The 19,593-nt window shown below is 35.4% G+C and overlaps 1 protein-coding gene across 2 annotated transcripts; it reads right to left on the reverse strand.

Moving 5' to 3' along the window:
• Nucleotides 1-722: 722 nt before the first annotated feature.
• Nucleotides 723-19,361, reverse strand: LOC141821169 (protein ALWAYS EARLY 3-like). Of its 2 annotated transcripts, XM_074708552.1 has the most exons (20): nt 19,225-19,361; nt 17,752-17,868; nt 16,368-16,466; nt 16,161-16,223; nt 15,056-15,133; nt 13,218-13,407; nt 11,805-12,088; nt 11,373-11,724; nt 10,420-10,503; nt 8,583-8,869; nt 8,398-8,454; nt 7,736-8,053; nt 7,476-7,654; nt 7,128-7,410; nt 5,552-5,791; nt 5,306-5,470; nt 2,974-3,114; nt 2,673-2,888; nt 2,157-2,420; nt 723-1,123 (listed from the first exon to the last, which is right to left on the reverse strand). In XM_074708552.1, exons 2-20 carry the CDS (start codon nt 17,854-17,856, stop codon nt 926-928), a joined length of 3,603 nt encoding a protein of 1,200 aa, XP_074564653.1. In that variant the 5' UTR covers nt 17,857-17,868; nt 19,225-19,361; the 3' UTR covers nt 723-925. The 2 variants fall into 2 exon arrangements, with proteins under 2 accessions (XP_074564653.1, XP_074564654.1); XM_074708553.1 differs by lacking the exons at nt 13,218-13,407; nt 15,056-15,133; nt 16,161-16,223; ... (1 more) ...; nt 17,752-17,868; nt 19,225-19,361 and adding an exon at nt 12,859-12,969.
• Between the last annotated feature and the right edge of the window lie 232 nt (nt 19,362-19,593).

Below are 19,593 nucleotides of genomic sequence, written 5' to 3' on the forward strand. Positions count from 1 at the left end.
TTTTTCAAAATATAATATCGTAACTATTATAATATAAATATTAAATAAATTAATTAATTTTATATTATAATATTTATAAAATCATAACTATTAAAATATAAATATTTTTGAAAAGATTAAATATAAATTATAATAATTATAAAATCATAACTACTATAAAAAAATATAACAACTACAATTTTATAATTACTACTCTATGCCAATTCAAAATTTGAAAAAAAATTAATACAGATATTATATATGAATTATTAATGAGATAGGATGTTTTTGATTAAAAAATAAAAATAAAAGACACATCTTTGATAATTTCAAAAAATAAAAACGCTCTTACGACTTTATCCCATAAAAAAAATTGACACGACAATAACACATGATAAATGAATCGACTCAACGAGCTTATCAGATAACTTAGCCTTTAAAAGTTTTAGATAATTTATGCATTACAAAAATGTAAAAGCATTTTAAGAAATGTAATTAAATCTGCATGAAATTAAAGATTCAATTAATATGATTCATGAAAAAAAAGATGTTGATTTAAGGGAAATGGCAATCAACAATCGGCAAGTTGCTGATCGTTAGAGATGTTTACCATCCAACTTTTTGTTGGATTAAATCACAATGAAATAGATAATTCATGAACAATACATGTAGGTAGATAATACATGTAGCCACAGAAACACAAGAAGCAGTTACAAAAAGAAATATGATAGATGTACAATAAATTGGAAAGCTGAATTATTTGCTAGTTTAGACAGAAGAAAATTATGAAGCATATTTGTAAATACGATGGATCAACCTGAGTACCAAACCTATCAGGTAAAGAAAATTTGTTTGATTGAGAAACAATTAAGAAGAAAATGAACAAGCTAAAAAAAATCATTTTGCTTAGCTACACAAATGGGAAACAGGCAGAAGTGAGAAACTTCTAAGCTGTGGAAATTTCTGGGGCAATAGTATTTGGGGTTGGTATCAAAGCCAACATTTGATTTTTAATTATACCCATGCAAGTCTCAATTTCCCTGTAGATTGGAAGGTTATGTGGCGAACATGGTTGCAAACTCGCGAGAGCAGAATCAAGAATCTGGGTAATCTCAGCAGGTGGATATTGTCTCTCTGTGCAGACCTGCACGATCAATCCAGACAAAGCATTGTGAAAAACAATAGGAGAATGTTTCTTTTGAAGGGGAGAAGAGAATATTTAATAGTTGAGTGTGGTATGAAAATTCAGCAAAAACTATGGGATTGTTTCAAAAAATGATCACTTTTGTGTTCCTTATCAATCGTATACACAAATTTGCAAGGTCTGTGAAATATTAATGTTGAGGTGTACAAGTGGTGCTATCAAGTTTAATACAAGAAATATTTTAATGACGGCATGGATTGTTATATGATCAGTTGCATAAATGAGTGATCATGTGATCAACTAAGGGTTAAATATTCCCTCGATTACAAGGGCAGGGGTTAAATGAGTTTTTTGTTTATTCAGATGTGTGGAGGCAGGGCAGAAAAGCCACCAACTGGGTCTATATGAGAGGGAGAATCATGGCATAAGGGAGAAAAGAATGATAGACCAGTCAATGAACGCGGTGGAGATGAGGTAAACAATGTCATGAATGAAATGGGAGAAGTGAGAGGAGTAACAATTTTACAGTTAGATGAGTTTGAGTGGAGGGAAGGATGATGGAGTGTGGATGCGAGGTGGAAGATTGAAGTTGGGCACTGATATAAGTTAACTTGACTCAATACGAGCAGGAACCAAGTACATTAGTCAGCAATATCAAATGAGTGCATACCTCAATCAGTGACTTCTCAAGAAAGAATAGAATAGTAGGGGAGGAAAAATTATCATTAAAGATTCAATGAATAAAACGACGGGAGGTGATCCTTTAGATATCTTAAAATAAACCAGTCTCTCAAGACTTGTTTTAAAATAAACTAAATTTGCTAGAAACAATCAAAGTGAGAATAATAAAATTATCCTAAACTAGAAATGAAAGAAACTTGAAAATTATATACTGCAGAATTATTCTTTCTAAAAGGATCTATTTTTTTTCTTTTTGCTTGCATAAGGTGAACGCCATATATTCTACAATCTAGATGAACGAGTGGCAATATGAAAAAGGCAATATCTTTTAGATACTGCCAGCAAAATTTACCTGAATCATAAGCAAGGTAGATACACATGACGATATTAGCTCAGAAGGAATTTGAAGATCAGCATCAGATAGATGATTAGACTTTGGACTAAATGTTGCTGAGTCAAATATCCTTCCTGTGTGCTCTGGATTTGCTGTATTGCCATGTCCAGAATTAGGAGGCCCTTGTACCACTCCTTTACTAGAAACAGAATTATTTGCTAAATCTAAAGCCACCCCAATTTTATTAAAGGCATCTTCTCCTTCCTTAAGTGTGCACATTGCCTGAGAAACAAATCAAAAATAAGAAGAATTGGTCTGTAGTCATATACACAGAACATAAAAGAAGAAATTGAAACTTGAGAGGGGAAACTAGCAGCTATCAATAGAAACTTGAAAGGGGAAACTAGTACTAGGTCACAGATAAATAGTACCAATGAAGTTGGACAGTGGATAATAATATATGTAATGAAGCCATGCTAATTGGAAGTAAAAGGAGTAATGAAAGAACATTGACATGTTAAAGCATCAAAATACCTTGACTGCTGCATCAACCATTGCCCTTGCTTTTCGCTTTGAAGTTTCAACAATTTCCACTACATTAGATCCAAATTCCAGATTGAGAAGAGCAGATGAATTGAACGTTTCTGGAAGTCCAAGAACTTCAGAATTTTCTGATGGCCTATTCCATGAAGGTGTTGAGTTATCATGGTATGTGTTACGCTGTCTTAGAGAGAGCAGAGCAGAAGCAACCTAAATCCCAAAAATGCCAGGATTTAGTTTGAAGAAATTCCCTGAATCAACATGCTAATTGGTTAAAATTTTGCAAAAATCAGACCTGATCATTAGCATCACGTAGCTGAACAAGCACCATGGCATACTGCCTTCTGAAATGCTCCAGATCTTTTATGGTATCACCATCTTGCTGCTTTTCAGATACTTCTTCGTTCATATTCCTCAATTCCTTCAAAAGAGCTTCCTGTAAATGCATCAGAACACATTAACTACATAATTACTAAAAGCTAGTATACATGAAGAACAAGAACTTGATGAGCTTCTACTACAGGAATGGTGAAAGTTTACAAGCCAGAATCACATTGAAAGTTTGCGATCTAATGTAATTATTCAACTTCACTATTGTTTAGATGTATATCATTTGAATTAATACTCTCTAATTGAAGAAAATAATTATAAAAATATAACAAACATCTAAATTATCATTGTATTCATTTCAATTCATCTTCACTTTGGTTTGTAAAAGCATGTTGATTGTTGGCACAATATGGCACAACTCAAGACACACGACACAGAAAAAATTACTAATACAAACCAATATTGGGCTCCATACCAGAATATAAAATTTCAGCCACATTGAGTAGCATGGCACGAAATTTCAACCAATAGATAAAATAATCTTTTTGGTATCCGTACACTAAAATGATGCTAACATATCGACAAGTATCCCAATCCTTTGAAGTAAATATGCCTTTAATCTGACCTTTTCTAGGACAATGACTTTAATAAGAGAATTTAGAAACCGAATAGCTCAAGGTTGTAGGATCCCCCATCAAACCAGTTTTCCCATTAATCCATAAGGTTATAGAGGAATTAATCAACAATTGTCTCATTTTCACTACCTTCTTTACATGATCAAGTTTCTCAAACTTCATCAGCATTAGATCAATGTTGTGTGATGCTCTTATGCTAGTAGCTTCTAAGCTTTCTTGAAGTTGGCACTTGGCATCTTTGTCAGTGACTGTTTGTACTATGCACTATGTGTTCTTCACCAATTTCTCACACTAAACTATCTATTAAGCCATATATGTAAGCATCAGGATATTCTGCAACTGAACTGATAAGCTTGTGAAATTTCACCTTACTATTATAGTAAAGTAGAAAGTTGATGAAGCTCATCCATGATGATATTGGCTAGCTATTGCACAATGATGCAACCTATATAGTCCTTATTGCTTTTCGCACAAAAAAGATCTCTCTTCTACTTGTTTGTCTAGATACATAACCAACAATTTTACAAAACAAATTGGACGTTGGATACCATGACTGGACTTTTGAATGATGAAACCTATACAGTCTTATTGCTTCTTGCACAAAAAAGATATTTATCTTGATCTCTTCCACTTTTTTGTCTAGATACATACCAACAATTTCATACAAAACAAAATTGGGTGTAGGAAACCATGAATGGATTTTTGAATGTTGAATAGCTTGCTACAGTTTATATTATTTACTATTAGGCAGGATTCCAATGAAGAGGATTGCTTGCTAGCATGGTTTGGAAAGCCTATCATGTTGATGTCAACAACAATATTTATTAGATACCTTTGTCCCATTAAAGGAAAGAAACAACAAAGATTACCTTGTAATGAGGTACTTCGAACATTCACACCTTTACCCAATGGTGGTACAATAGTCGAGCCACTTCACTAGCACCAGCCATGTCACGACTACAAGATATATTGTCACACAATTTCTGAACCATTTGTGTATTATTGCTACAACCTTCAAAGTCAACATAGCAAAATAGCAAGATGCTTCAAAATCTCATTAACCGAACTCTTCATGTCATTGTTTATGGAGTTTAGAGGTATTAGAATGAAAGGAAGGATGAGTGAAGAGGAGAGGAGCCTGGTGTGTTTTGAATAGAGATGGAGAATGCAGAAAAATGCCCAAGACACATGTTGGGAGGAGAAATAATCATTGCTACTGCAGTGGTCATTGGACAGGAACCTCAAAGAGGCCAAGCAACACAAAAACATTATCCCTACTTCAATGCATCTTAGCATCTAAGGTAAGTCCAACTGCAGATCACACCACCACGAAACCCCACCCCTCCAGCTTTTCTTTCAATTTATGGTTATTATAGTTCAGGAAGGGGCAATTTATTTTTTCAATATTAATATTCATTAACCTCTTCGATCAATTTGTATGATTTTGGAAGTTTGGAATTCCTAATGTCTATCTACTTTCATTGAAATGCATTTGCCTCTTGATTATATAGGCATGCCAAACTATAAAACTATGTTTGGTTCAACTGAAATTAGTTGCTTGGCGATGACTCAAAGTACTCAACAGTGTCTTCACATTTAGAATATAATGAGAGGTCATAATAGAAACTATATTATTGGACTGAATAAACATGCAAACATTACCTTTTTATCAAGAGCACGTGATAACTCAGCAAGAGCCCTTATATCAGCTTCTCTTTCCTGAATTTGTGATAGAGAACAGGGTTGATTATACATCGCCTGCTGTGCTGCAACAGCAACTTGATTTACCGTAGCTTTTGCTTGCACGATGGCATCTAATGTGTCCCCCTGCCAAAAGTTCATTGTATCAGATGACTCACTAGCCTTCTAGAATGCTTCAGATTATACCATACAGTGAAAAGGAGTAACCTTAGCATGTTTCATTAATGTATTCATTTGATAACTAGTAGTAGAAGTAGGGGAACTCCCACCACCAATGTCAAAACTCTCATTCGGAGTAAGTCTCGTAGAATTTCCAGTTCGCCAATCCTTGGTGCAATCATCTAGTTTTAGATCCTTCAAACTGTTACTTTGTCTGCCGAGACCAATATTCCTTCTCAATGCTTCAGGAATGTTTTCAAAGGGATTGAGTGGCATGCAGTCAATATCCTGAAAAATAAATAATAATAAATGCATGACATTCAAGAGTCAGTATTATCCCTATTGTGGATAAAGAGTCAAATCATTTGATAAAAAGAAAATTTTAAATAAAAACACCATGCAGCCAGAAAAGTAAATGGATGAAAAGAGCATGTTGCATACTCGATATAAAATAATGCTCGGTATCTAACCACATAAGGCATCTAGGCAGGTCAACAATATTCAGATATTTATGTGTTTTGAGTCCATAGATGTACCCAAATCAAATAGCTTGAGTTAATATTAGTCACAAAAATGATTTGATCAAACTAGCATGTAATGATGAGTGATTTAATGATTTGTAATGATGAGTTATTGATAGATAATTATGTCCTAAACAGGATCCGTTCTTATAACTGTTATCAGCAAGTGAATGTTGTAGCTAATAATTAAACTTCTCAGGAACCCATAGCTAATAATTTGGTGCTGTGATGGTTGAGCAGTAGACTATGAGCCTGAGGTTAGTGAAGCAACCAATTTCTGACACCAAGCACAAAACGCACAGACATCTCAAATAAAATTCTAAAAAAGAATAATTCTCATTGAAAACATATATCAACTGATGAGAAGGAAAGGTACAGATCTAATGGATATATCACACAGAATATTCTTAATGAAACAATTAGATAAATTATGACAGAACCAATGGGAAAAAAGAAACTGAGAGGGAAAAAGAATTAACATGTACAAGGGATAAAATACATGCAATTAAGACGATTGAAAGGGATAAAGATGAGGTCAACTGGTGGGTATTGCCTTGAAACTGATGTTGAGCTAGACATCAATGAAATGTGGCTGATAGTCACTTGCAATACACCAGAGTGGCAGATGCCATACGGTGCTAGACTGGCACAATACAAGTCACAATCATATTATGATGCTGATACAGCAAGATAGTAAATTGGCATCCTTATTTGAGACTTGTGAGTAGCAGGGAAAAGAACACTTTATCAGATAGCAAATAGTTGTGAATACTAATGTATGAATAGTCATATTAATTCACCTACTACCAACTTTGAGAATGTTTAATAACAGGATGAAAAGACTCAACCCAATAGTTTTCAAAAGCAAAAGAACACCCAATAGTTTTCAGAAGCAAAAGAACCTTATCCATCAGTTTAAGCTGTCAAAACGGGAAAGTGGAAAGTTATTTTGCAGTAATCAAGAAATAATTTGACAATTTATATAGTTCATAATGCAAGCCAAACAGAGTAAAAGTAAAGAAAACAATTTGGCAATCTGTCAAAACAGACTAGATAATCAATATTAGTTAACCGATAGAAAATACAGTGAAGTAAAGGATTACCATAACAAACTCAACCCCTAATTCAGGACGATCAAATTGAACCCTGCATCTATTACGGTCAGCAGTCAAAACACTTCCATCATGAAGTTCTCTTGTTTTAGGGTGACAAGCGATGACCCTTTGGCCGACTGATAAGGGGCGAGCTAGGTCTGGTGGAAGACCTTCTCTAAGGCCAGCACGAAGTTCAGCATAGTGTGTCCTAACTGATTCTCTATACTGCTCAACCTTCTCTCTTTCTTCTTTCAAAAATTGTTTTGAGAATCGTCGTGGTTTTCCAAGAGAACTGAAATTTGAACCAACAAGGTTATAGACTGCAAGTCAAATTAAGAGTTTTGGTTTAAGGCATACCTTCGTATGACACCCCACTCCACACGAGTTAGTCTAGGTATGTGCCCTAACCTCACATGATTCAAATACTCCACAAACTCACTTTTGGCAAACCATGGATAGTCGATGGCACTGTAAAACCACTCAAACATACACCATCTACGAAGCAGTTTAGATGACAGACAATGAGAAAGTTTTCCCTGAAATGAAGTGAATAGAACATTATTAGTAGTAGTGATATTTTTCTAAAAAAAATATTGACCACACGAGTATACAATCACCTTAAGCTCAAATGTGCTGCTGATCGAATGAGAGGGTCTATCAGGATGATCAGCTACACTGCTAGGTTTAAAATCCTTCCAGTCCAATGCTTTTATCAAGCTTATTTTGCGACGATTTCTATTTGAGCCAAGCAATTTACCTTGATTTTCAGTGGCAACATGAACAGTTGTTTCACTTAAGTGTATAGTTGCTCTTCCAGCATCAACAGGAGAAGAATTCTCTGGTGCTTTAACAAACTTGTCTTGCCTAACCAATGGAGTAACTTGACTTACTCGTTTACCCTTAGCAGTGAATCTTTTTCCGTCTTCAGCAGAAGCCTAACGAACATGATTATAACAGCATGAATAAAAATCATACAATTTCAACAAAAATATGCACAGGGGAGCCAGTGAAGAGATAAGATCCATGTAGTCAACCTCAAATAGTGGTGAAAAACATGGCTCTTTGATGATGACAATATAATGATTATATAGGTGATATATACATATGTTGCTGAAGCCACAAAATAGAAATTCTTTAAAGCTTTAGTAAAATGGTATCAACAGCCAAAATATTAGAATTTTTGAAAGGCTGCCCTTGTGTGCATATATTGCTTAATTTATAATTATTGGATAATCTTTTGCCTCAAATAAAAAATAAAATCTGACGAAATGCAAATTACCTCCATTCTCTGTGATTCATTTTTATGAAGGTCATTGAAGTAGTCCAAGCGTGGAATCTGTGAACAGTGAATAAACAGAGGAAGAGAATAATAACTTCTGCATCAAATTGGAACTTTAAAAAAACTATTATAACTGCTTAAATCAGATGAAGCTGAAAATACTTAAATGATGACAGATCTCATACTTTTGAAGAAAACATTTTTGTTTTTCTTTTCTCTGTCAGACCTATGCATTGTTGGGCTTGAAGATTCATGTCAGCAATAGCTTTTGCATCAAGCTGTGAGCCCTTCGCAGCTTTAGAGCTTTTCCTGGAAAGCATGTCAGAACCAACACTTGAAGGATTCCGTCGCTCCCTTTTTCCCGAAACTTTAGTCTTATCTCTATGGCAATTTAAGGGTAATGATTCAGATATATTAGGCTTCTCGTCCATATCCATATTTTTTTGTTCTTCTTTAACCCTGGCTGATGATTCTACACATGACAAGATAGCACAAGAAACATAATGCTCAGGTAATGAACATGAAATCAAAGACAACACACAAGAAACATAGAACAGATGAATCCTCCTAGATATATAGGTATACATACAATCGGATTAGATTAGACTAATCAGTAAAGGCCAGAAGCAATATTTCATGTGTGGGCAAAGCAGGAAACTAAAAGGATGGGTCATCATGTCTAATATTATATTTAGAAAGCTTATATAATATCAAAAATCAAGAATTGGTAAGAACTGAATGAACATGGACCAAAAGTTGTTATCGTCTCATGTCAGCTCAGTGTTAACATTTAACTAATTGGATACTTCATGACATTGTGGATGACACCATCCCAAATGGTATCTAATCCATCCAATATAGCTGTTTGGGCATCATCTTCTACTAAGACCATTTGGATTGGATTGGGTGATTCAAAATTGCCTACCCCTTTTTTCTGTATTAATGGATTATGCATAAACTTTAAAGAAGAGTAGACTCATCTAATGAAGCTTCTACAAGCATTCTGAGACTATAAAGCCATTTGAGGCTTTCGTTGTCTAAGAAGACGAAGTCGCTCAAGGCTTCCATTGTCTAAGAGGAAGTCACTCGAGGCTTCCACTTTAGAAGATGAACCACAGCAAATATGAAGCCACTCAAGGCTTCAGCTATTGAAGATGAAGCTGCTTGAGGCTTCCAATATCTGAGATCAAGCCACTTAAGGCTTTTGTTGTCCAAGATGACAAAGCCACTCAACCATTTGGTGCGACAACGATGACCGCTACAATGCGAGATGATGACACAAGCTCTGTGACAACCGCACAATGAGGTTAGAGTTTTCTTTCTTTTTTCTCCTTCAATCTTCTTCCTCTTTCCTCTGAACCAATTCCTTCCTCTAGTTGGTGTCTTTAATATTGTGTGTCAGCACTATCAGCACAACATTGAAACATCTAGTTTTAGTTGGAGACTGAGAGCCTAGTTAGGAACAAAATTTCAAACCTTGATCCAATCCATGGAAAACTTCCCATCTACATGCCCTGGCCTCTTTCACAACTCACAAGACCACCAAGATATCCAAATTAGCAGAAGGTGCACTTGTATTATTCTTTTCCCCTTCCATATCTTCCATAGAGAAGATGCCTTATAGCATTATGAAGCGCCTTTTGGCCATGGACCACTTGGACCAAGAGACACAGCCAACCTACCTAAAACGAATCATGTCCTCCATCTTTCTTTGAAAGAATCATCAAATACTACTATTGGATAACTTAAATACTTGCCCATATCCCATATCCCTAAAAGCACACAGCAGTCTAGATTTTGAATATCGGAACCTTGGCATGGTATCAAAATCACCAGCACGATACCAAAACAGTATTGTTCCAATCAAAGAAACACCGGCATGACTCAAGAGTTTGAACCTTTTTCAATTCATTCTATAGATAATTATTTTCAACTAATTTGAGCATAGTATATTAAATTGTTAAGGTGATCAGCAGTTTGATAGAGAGAAAATGAAGAGGGTGAGAAAGTTTGGAAACTAACCTGCCTGAACAACAGATGATGGCAGCAAAATGTTAACAGACAAATCTGCTAGTGTCTGCAAAGCATCCAGGGCAGTGTTCTCATCTGCCAACAAAAACCATATGGGTGAATTTTCCACGTCTAGTTAGCAAAGCATCAAATGATAAGAAATTTGGAGAAGAAACAGGAAACAGAAATAATGGGATGGGTACTATGCCCAACATTAGCAACAAAAGGATTTTACTTGATGACTTTGTAGCATGAAATCTAGGTTTACTTTAAAAATAAACATTCAAACAACAAAACAATTTGAACGAGTTTGCAATATGAAAAAATGTATTTTCTTAATATTCTGTCAGCCTCATTTAGAAAAGACCATGTAATACTCTCTGCTGCTGACCCATCCAGAGGAAATTGTCATAAAAAATGCAAAGACACTCGTAATATTGATTTAACACTATCACTCAACATGGGTTCTAATCAGTAAATGGCGTACATCTCAGTCAGGCATGGACCCAGACTTCCATGCATGGATGAAGTATCAAGCAAACATTAAAGACATTCTTGGGTCAGGAAGGTAGCTATGCATGTATCATAATCATCAGCACCATTTTGATTCATCACTATCATGATACCATGTTTGTTCCAACATTTTGGGGTTGGCTACATGAATCTTGTTTATTTAGTGAGCTATTTGCAAGACTATTTTACCATTCATATTCAAACCAATTTAATCATATCAACATATCTAGCTTAATATTCACTTTATTTTAGTGAGTGCATCAGTACAACAACAATCAAAATACAAATTAGAACAGATTGGTTCCAATTTCTGTTATGTCAACCTAGAAAATGCCAATGTTAATGTTAATTTCAAAAATGCTCAGACTCATGAACCCAACTAAAGAAAAGAGCAACTGCATCTAACAATAATCACAGAATAGAGAGATAAACAAGGGCAGTTTGAACCAAACCTCCAAAAAAGAGTTGCCGGCTTCTTTTCTTTGAAGATCCATGACTGGATTTACTGTCTCTAATCTCTATGTCTTGTTCATTTTTAATTTTTTTTACACTCGATCCTTCCTCAGTACCACTGCATGCTTCCCTATCATCATCGATTTGAACGTTTTCAGTGTCTAGGTTTCTCGGTACTTTTCCTTGATGCTTCTTCGACCTTCTTGGAGCTCCAACTGCTCCTTCACCTTCTTTTTCATCTCTAGTAAAATACAAATTCTCAGCTTCCCTACTACCTAAACTAGCTTCATGAAAATCACCATCCGTTTGAACGCTGATTAATTTTGACTTGTCTGTCTCCATTTCAGCACTCTAGATTCATAAAGGAGAACGGTTCAACATACATAGAAAACTAAAGCATCAAGATGGATAATACAAGCACACACAACTACCCTTTGTTCACTAAGTTTAATAGTAGAACAATTTGAATGGTTGATCCTTCTTCCAGGTGTTAGAGAAACTTGTGGTGAGCCATAGCCTACTCTTTGCAGAACCTCTGTCAAAGCCATGGCTGCAACATGAGCACCTTCATCATCAACAGAATCAACTTCTGCCATCGAAGACTGTTTACTCATGTATGTTGGTCTTTCCTTATCATCTTTGTTGTACAGATTTGAAACAGGGACACGAGGAGTCCTTTTTCCAACAGCTCGAGGCTGATTTGCAGAAAACAGATCTACAATATTTCAAATCAATTTAATTCATCAGATGGGAAAAAGACCATGTGAATATGAAAAGGAATCGAGAACACATAATGACATGAAAAATCAAGCACAAGGTCGAAAACAATAAAAGCTGCTGCATCACAAGTGAGATTCTGTTTATAGAAGCTTCCTCAAGGGTACAACTTTCATCAAGTGTTCCATGATAGAAACATTTGTTTTAGGTGCCATAATCCATGGGATATGATAAAGAAAACCTTGTTTAGTAGGTTCAGAAGGATAATTTTTTATATGCCCATATTTCTGAAGAACGTGCTGAGACCCCAAAACTCCTATTTGTGATAATGGTAAATTTAAGAAAAGAAACATGAGAGCAAAAATTTTGGAATGTTAAGCAAAGTCAAATTAGTCAATTACATTGTACTTGATAAGTTTAGGTTAGACAAGTTTTCAATTCATAATGTGTCTAATTTTGAATTTATTATGAATTTCAGTTATGTTCTAGCTTACAGATGGAGTAATATATACTAAGAACAAGTACATTTGGCTTCAAATTTTTCCAAATTTATTAAAATGAAAAAAGAAAGAAAGACCGCTATAAAGGAAGCAAGACAACCCTATTGAGCATGCCAGTCTCTATATAGAAAATCTCCATTAAGCACTCGAGAACCCCAGATGCCTACTCTCACACAGCCCTCAGATAAAATAAATCAGCTAATTAACGCCCCAGTGCTAGCATCCAAGGTTCTTGCAACAGAAAAATGAATGCAAGGGAGAGACCAACCCCCTAAGAGTTTGGTATCGCACCGCCAATAAAGCCAAAATAAAGCAAATAAGAAGCACTCATCACCACCTGAGTGCCTGTAAATTCTTGCAACAGAAGAAAAGGAAGACCAACACCACCATTAAAGTTTAAAGAAAAATGAAAGCAACAAGCACACAGTCAGTGGATAAGGATTTTAGAGATGACTGGAGGGAGTAAAATTCCTGGTTGGGAAAACCTTCGCAGATATTACTCACTCAACTATCTTTTTGAAGGGAAAATAGCATGCTGAAACTTCAATTCAATTAAATTGCTTCCAGCCACATGGTGGGAAAAAACACTGAGATAATATTTAGCCATTTCAAAAGCATGACATTTACCTCCAGAACGTTTCTTCTTCAGCAAAGATAGGCATCCATATCTTGATGACCCTGATTGATTTTGCAACCTATCAGGAGAGTATCCATCAGAACCTTTGGAGCTAATCTGAAATTTCCCCCGGCCACGCTTTTGAGGCTTTTGAGATGTTCTTGCTGCATCATTACTTTCCCGATCACTGTTGCTTCCTTCCTGTTCATTGATGATTATCAGCTTTAGATCATAGATACCAACAAACTGAATGTGGGTTCAAAAGAGCAAACTTCAAGAACTTAGAAGTCATAAGAAAAGCTGACAGAATCCACAAGATTAACTGATTCTTAGCAGTAAGAACGACTTATAATTTAAGAAAATCATGGAGGCAACCAAACAGGAAGGTTAACAATATTCTAATTGCATAGAGAACAAGATAATAGGACAAGGAAAATACAAAGCATATTTCATTAAGCACCAAGAAAAAAAGAAACAAAACTAGAGATGCAGAGGAACTGTAACGAGGCAAAAATATATATATAATGCTAGATATATTATGAATCTCACATCCTCCAGGTCCCACTTTTCCACCTTTACAAATAATAATAATAATAATATCATGTGTTTCAAGAGAGAATAGTTAGGAGTAGCGGTGTAAACGAGTCAAATCGTTGCTATTCGGGTCTCAGTTCGAGAAAAAATTCGTTTAAGTTCATTCAATTAAATTAACGAGCTGAGCTCGAGCCTGATTTCGAGCTCAAAAACATTATCGAGCCGAGCTTGAGCTTAACAGTATTTGGTTCGTGAGCTCACGAACATGTTCATTTAGAGACTCGTGAATGCGTTCATTAAGAGGCTCGTTTATCATATTATATATATTACATGAATTATAAATATTATATATTAACGAGTCGAGCTTGAACTAAACTCGTTTAACTTTTAAACGAGTCATTTTTGAACCGAACTCAAACTAAACTCATTTAACTTTTAAACGAGTTATTTTCGAATTGAGCTCGAACTAAATTCGTTTAACTTTTAAACAAGATATTTACGAACCGAGCTCGAGCCATTCACAAACTATTTAATTTCATTACGAGCTGAGCTCAAACTTAAGAATTAAAGTTCGAATCAAACTCGAACTGAACTTGAGTTTAGGGAAAACGAACCGAGCTCGAGCTCGAGCCTCTTACTATTCGGTTTGACTCGGTTCGATTACACCCCTAGTTAGGAGATAAAAATGACAATTAGAAAATCACTTTCAAGATCGCTGTTTTATCATTGAAGAATTATATGGCCATTAAAATCCAAGATATGATTCAAAAGGCAATTATTCTTCTTATGTAGGGAAAAAGGAGAAACCCATCTATGTGTAGTCTGCTTGCAGAAAAGGATTGCAGTCTTGTCATTTAGGAAATAAAATCTGTCGATTGCAGGCTTATCATTTAGGAAATAAAATCTGTCATTGAAAAAGCAAAATCACTGGTATTCCAGGATGAACAATGATTCCAAAGTTTAGCCAGAAGCATACTACTTCTAGACATTGGCTCATTCAAGCAACCGCTGATGAATAAAAGAATGTAGAAAATAGTTCTTTATCAATTTGTTGATTACATTTCAAGTAAGATAGTTTGTGGATGATTAGTTAATTAGTTAAATGATCAATGTTAACAATCATTACATTAAGAAAGAGAATAATCAAAACATTTAATTCTAAAGATGCTGTATCTAGCCATCACGTTGAAATATAATAGGATGTTATGTTACTTCTTCAATCAGGTTTACAAGTTCCACTGAGCATCATCACCTATAAAATCAGTCTCAAATTACCAGTAAATTTAAGATTACATGAACAATTTTTAAATCTTACCAGATTGTTGTAGTGATCAATCATCATTGCAATTAATCCAGCTGCAGTTGCTGTTCCTTCTGGAAGTGACAAATATGCCTGATCCATAATAAATGTTAAAGATTCACCAGCATAACCATGTTGTTCACTGTCTTTATGCATAATCATAAAAATACAATAGAGAAAATGAATATCAATTGCTCTTCTACAAAATAAATAAATAAGTAGTTGACTCTGACAAAAGGCATTGGCTGCTTACTACTTTAAAAAGAAAAGAAAAGAAAACAATTAAAAATTGGCTGTTATAGCCTACATTCTCCTGCAAAAATTGATGGAGAGAGATGGAAGGATCTTGTGCATTGAGTTTTCAATAAGAACAATAGAGATAAATCGTGTTATTTAAACCAACCTGAAAAGTTGTCGAATATCTAGAAAAAATGGATACAAGCATGGAAGATGCCCACTGAAATGAATTTAGTTTCAACTTCATACTCAGGTCAATTTCCACCAGTTTTATTATTAAATTTTAAATCTGATAAAAGTGACGTTAAGTTTTTTTTCTGTCACAGTTATTGCAGAAACTAAAAAGTCAGTGTGTCAAGGAACCTCAAAAGCATGAGCAGATTAGAAAAACAAATACAAGAGCTGGATTCAATGTACTTAATCTTGCTCTGCACAACCATACAACTAGATCTTTATTTTTCTTAAACTGAAAAGAAATCTCTAGTAAAACACATAAAAAATTTTCTAGAACTTTGTACCTTAAAGAAAGTTCAGAACTGAAGTCAAAATGAATCCAAGTTTTCTTGTCTACCTTAGATAGATAATCAGAAACTTGTTTATCTTGTGTGACACCAAATTTCATGCTTATATGGATGTGAAGAAAACAATAACAATGAGACTACACCCAAATATACTATGTCGGTTCTCCTCTGAATGGTGCCTTAAAATCAAGAAAATCAATTACATAGATGAAAAATGACACCAACAGACTAAGGGGTTGGAACACATTGTGAGTTCCTAAGGAGCCTCATGCTAAGAAATTCAGCATGCAAAGTATTGTTACAGAAGTGCAAAATGCATGATGGATTTTCAATTTTAGCAAGAGGAAATCAAGAAGCATTACTTTGTTCATGTTGTAAAGAGCTTCTGTCATATCTGATGTTCTGTTACGTAAGGTGCCAGCGACCTGGAAATCAAAAAATGAGATAAGTTACATCCAAAAGATCATAAACCATTCACACTTTAACCATCTAAGGAGATGATAACTCAGATAATTACAATCCCATGATATTACAATTCTACTATTTTTTTCAGAGGGCAAAAAGCATACCTTTTTCCAATCTTTCCCATACTTGCGGTAATTTTCATAGAAATGTTCAAGTTCATCTTTGCTCCACCGAGAACCAAGCATGTCAGACAACTTCTTCTTCTGCATTTTCAGATGCCAGATGATAATATTGATAACTGGCATAAATTTTGAGGAGAACATTTCATTTTTTGCATTACATATTACTCATGCAAGCCAAAAAAAATTGAAATTAAAATAATTGTGCCTAATTATATTAATTGCAAACAGAGTTGCCAAAAAATACCGCATTTTTGAAGTTTGTAATAGAAATCTTCATTTCCGATAACATTATTATTTAAAAAATGGAAATAGTTGTTTTTCTAGAAATTACAGTCTACAACTGAGACTCATACGGGATGAATATAATATTCCTCAATTACTTAGTAGCCTTCTCCATTTCCCATAACATTCATAATTGTAACCCACTGATGCCTTTTCTATTACGTGCAACCTAGATTTGACAGTGAAGCTGGACCCATGAAAATTTGTTTCAACTTCCAACAGTGCCTCTCAACTTCGATTTTGGTTCCTCCATAACAGAGAACATTCTCAACTCAAGTAACTTTGAAGAAATGGGTGGATGATGATAGCTTTGATGCCTGAAGTGATAGCAAGAGGAAACTAAAGGCTATAATATTCACTGAGAAGGATAATATAAAAACTTCATCAGCACAAACCTAATTTATTTGCCCACCACAACCAACTTGAAGTGATGGGGGGAGATATTGAGGGAGTTGGTAGAATTCAAGTGCTTCCTCATATGCTCTGGTTGCAAACTGTGTCCATTCAATTGCATTGACTCAGTTTGGCTAATGTCATTACTCATATGCTCTGGTTGCAAAATGCCAACTCTAACATGAAATCCAGTGATCCATGGTCATTTTTCACACATAAGGATAGAATTATCAGGAAAAATTTTATTTGCGGGACATGAAAATATAGGAAAGCATTCCAAGAGACTGCCTAGAAGTGAATGAACTAGTCTTGCACAGTTGCTCATAACATGTGGAAGAAGTAATTTTGAAGTCCCTCTGGGTAGGTTCCCTAAAGAGGTATGCACTTGGCACTTGCAAATAAAATAAGAACCATGTGACTCAAATAAAGGGATAAAATAAGATTTTTCAGTGACTTTGTAAATGAAATAAGATTTTTCAGTGATTGCCATGACATTAGGCTAATCATATTGGTTCACATTCCATTTCTATAACTTGCTCCAGTTTTTCTTTTAAATTTACAAAAGATCCGAAGTAGCATTTTGAGGGTAATCATTTGAAAAAAATAGTATGGCAAACAGTTGGCTTGATGAAGCAAAGTTTTTTTGACCCAGACAATGAGTTGCAGAACAAAAAAAGGGAAAGAAACTTACCCGTGGTCGGCTTTGCTTAGGAAGTGTCTCGTCTTTCTCAGGCCACTCTTCAAAGTCTTTACTAAACCGCCGGTTCACATTTCTTGATTTTCTAGTTGAAGCCATTGACAATGGCGCCTGAACATCACAGTGGATAATTCAATAAGATTCATCTAACATGCTTTTATTAGGGGATCAATAAGTCGAGTAAAGAGCTTGTATGTATTCAAGCTTATTCATGTTCTTATCGAGCTTGTTCAAGCGTCTTCATTAAAAACTTTACCAAGCTTGAGCCAAGCTCAAGCTCCCTATTCAGCTTAAGAAGAGATTATTAACCTCATAATTTTGTTAAAATATAGATCCCAGTCATGACACTTATATATCTTTTTACACTTTTAACATATTATAAATAAATTAAAATTGATAGAAATTTATAGAGCATTTTATTTGTTTGAAAAAAAATAAACAATGGTCGTAATTAAGATTTAGACAAGTTACACATAAGCTTAGAAAGTGCTCACGAGCTTTGTTAATGAATATTGATGAAATGAGTTCGCTGGTGTTCAAGCTTGTTTATTTTGTACACTTTATACTTATCAAAAAAAAAACATAAACGAACTCAATATCGGGCAAGTACCGAGTTTATTCACAAACATCCTGTTCATTTTTATGTACATAATCCAAGAGTAACAAAGTTCCATTTTTAAATATCAGGCTGGCATTTTAAACTGAAAACAGCTTCTAATTAAACTGGGCTCAGATTAAGGAAAACTGTTGGATAATGAGGTGAATAATTGGATGAGTAGGTCAACTTACCTATGTGACAATAACTAAAAACCTTTTGTCAAGGATGTCTGAAGAGGCCAGTTTAACATATGAATAGAATCAGATTCATCAATCCAAGACTGATTGAAAAGCGGAAAGAAATGGTAGATGTATTTCGGCTATCAAGGAAACTGTGAGTAAAATAGAGAGAGAAAAATATGATCTGTACCTAAGAGTTCAGGACATCGACAAACTATGCCACCGACAACATCGAGAACCATAATCAAACTAAAATACCAGCAATGACACAAGAGTAGCTCGGGAACACCATCAACAGAAATTAGACAAGGTTGTATGGAACATATGAAAAGGGTTCGGCTACTTCAGTTGCAAAACCTCGAATCAAAACTTCGCCCCACTGATCTATCAGAATAATTTCCAGATAAATTCAAATCGTATAAAACGAAAATAGCTAATAGAAGAAATAGAATCCTTTTCAAATGAAAACAAAATTTTGGGTCACTAGTAGCGGGCGAGAACATCGAACGAAGTTTGGGGAAAGGAACAACAGACGAGTAAGGCACCAATTAGGACCTCAGCGATGCGATCCGAAGTGAGGGCGTACGAAAGATGAGATCGGCGGGGGCAACTTTGCCTATACTTCCGGCTACTGCGACAGCAGTCGCGAGATCGAGAGACGGCCAAATTCGAGAAAACCTTCGGACGCACCTGGAGAGAGAGAGGCGGCGCGGGGAGCTTCCGAGGGATCGGTGGCCGAATGAAGCGCCTTCGCCGACAGCCGGGCGGGGCAGGCGCGACGGCGAGGAGGATGCGGGAGGAGAGAAGCGTCTCCCTTCCTTCTCTTTCTTTCGATTCGGTGGAATCGGCGGGTGGAGAGAGAGAGAGGCGATGGGAGGGAAGGAGGGGGAAAGAGAAGCGAACGGACGGATGGTGCGAGAGGACTTTAAGATTCGGGTATTCAGATTTGTGTATTTCAAAAGATCGGCTGCTGCTGCTTCTGCTTCTGCTGCACTCACTACTGGTTCAAACTTAAGTAGGATTTCTTTTTGATACTGTCTGTGGCCACCCATTAATATA

This window comes from Curcuma longa, chromosome 2, assembly GCF_044706935.1.
Source record: "Curcuma longa cultivar G26 ecotype Majalengka, Jawa Barat chromosome 2, ITB_CL_G26_1.1, whole genome shotgun sequence".
In the NCBI taxonomy this organism is placed as follows: Eukaryota; Viridiplantae; Streptophyta; class Magnoliopsida; order Zingiberales; family Zingiberaceae; genus Curcuma; species Curcuma longa.

Bases quoted from the DNA above. Each gene is read 5' to 3' on its own strand.
- LOC141821169 (XM_074708552.1), bottom strand. From the start codon at position 17,856: ATGGCTTCAACTAGAAAATCAAGAAATGTGAACCGGCGGTTTAGTAAA. The intron at 8,455-8,582 runs GTATGAGATCTG...CACTGTTCACAG, and splicing joins CAAAAATGTTTTCTTCAAAA to ATTCCACGCTTGGACTACTT. The intron at 7,411-7,475 runs GTATGCCTTAAA...TTCAAATTTCAG, and splicing joins GAGTGGGGTGTCATACGAAG to TTCTCTTGGAAAACCACGAC.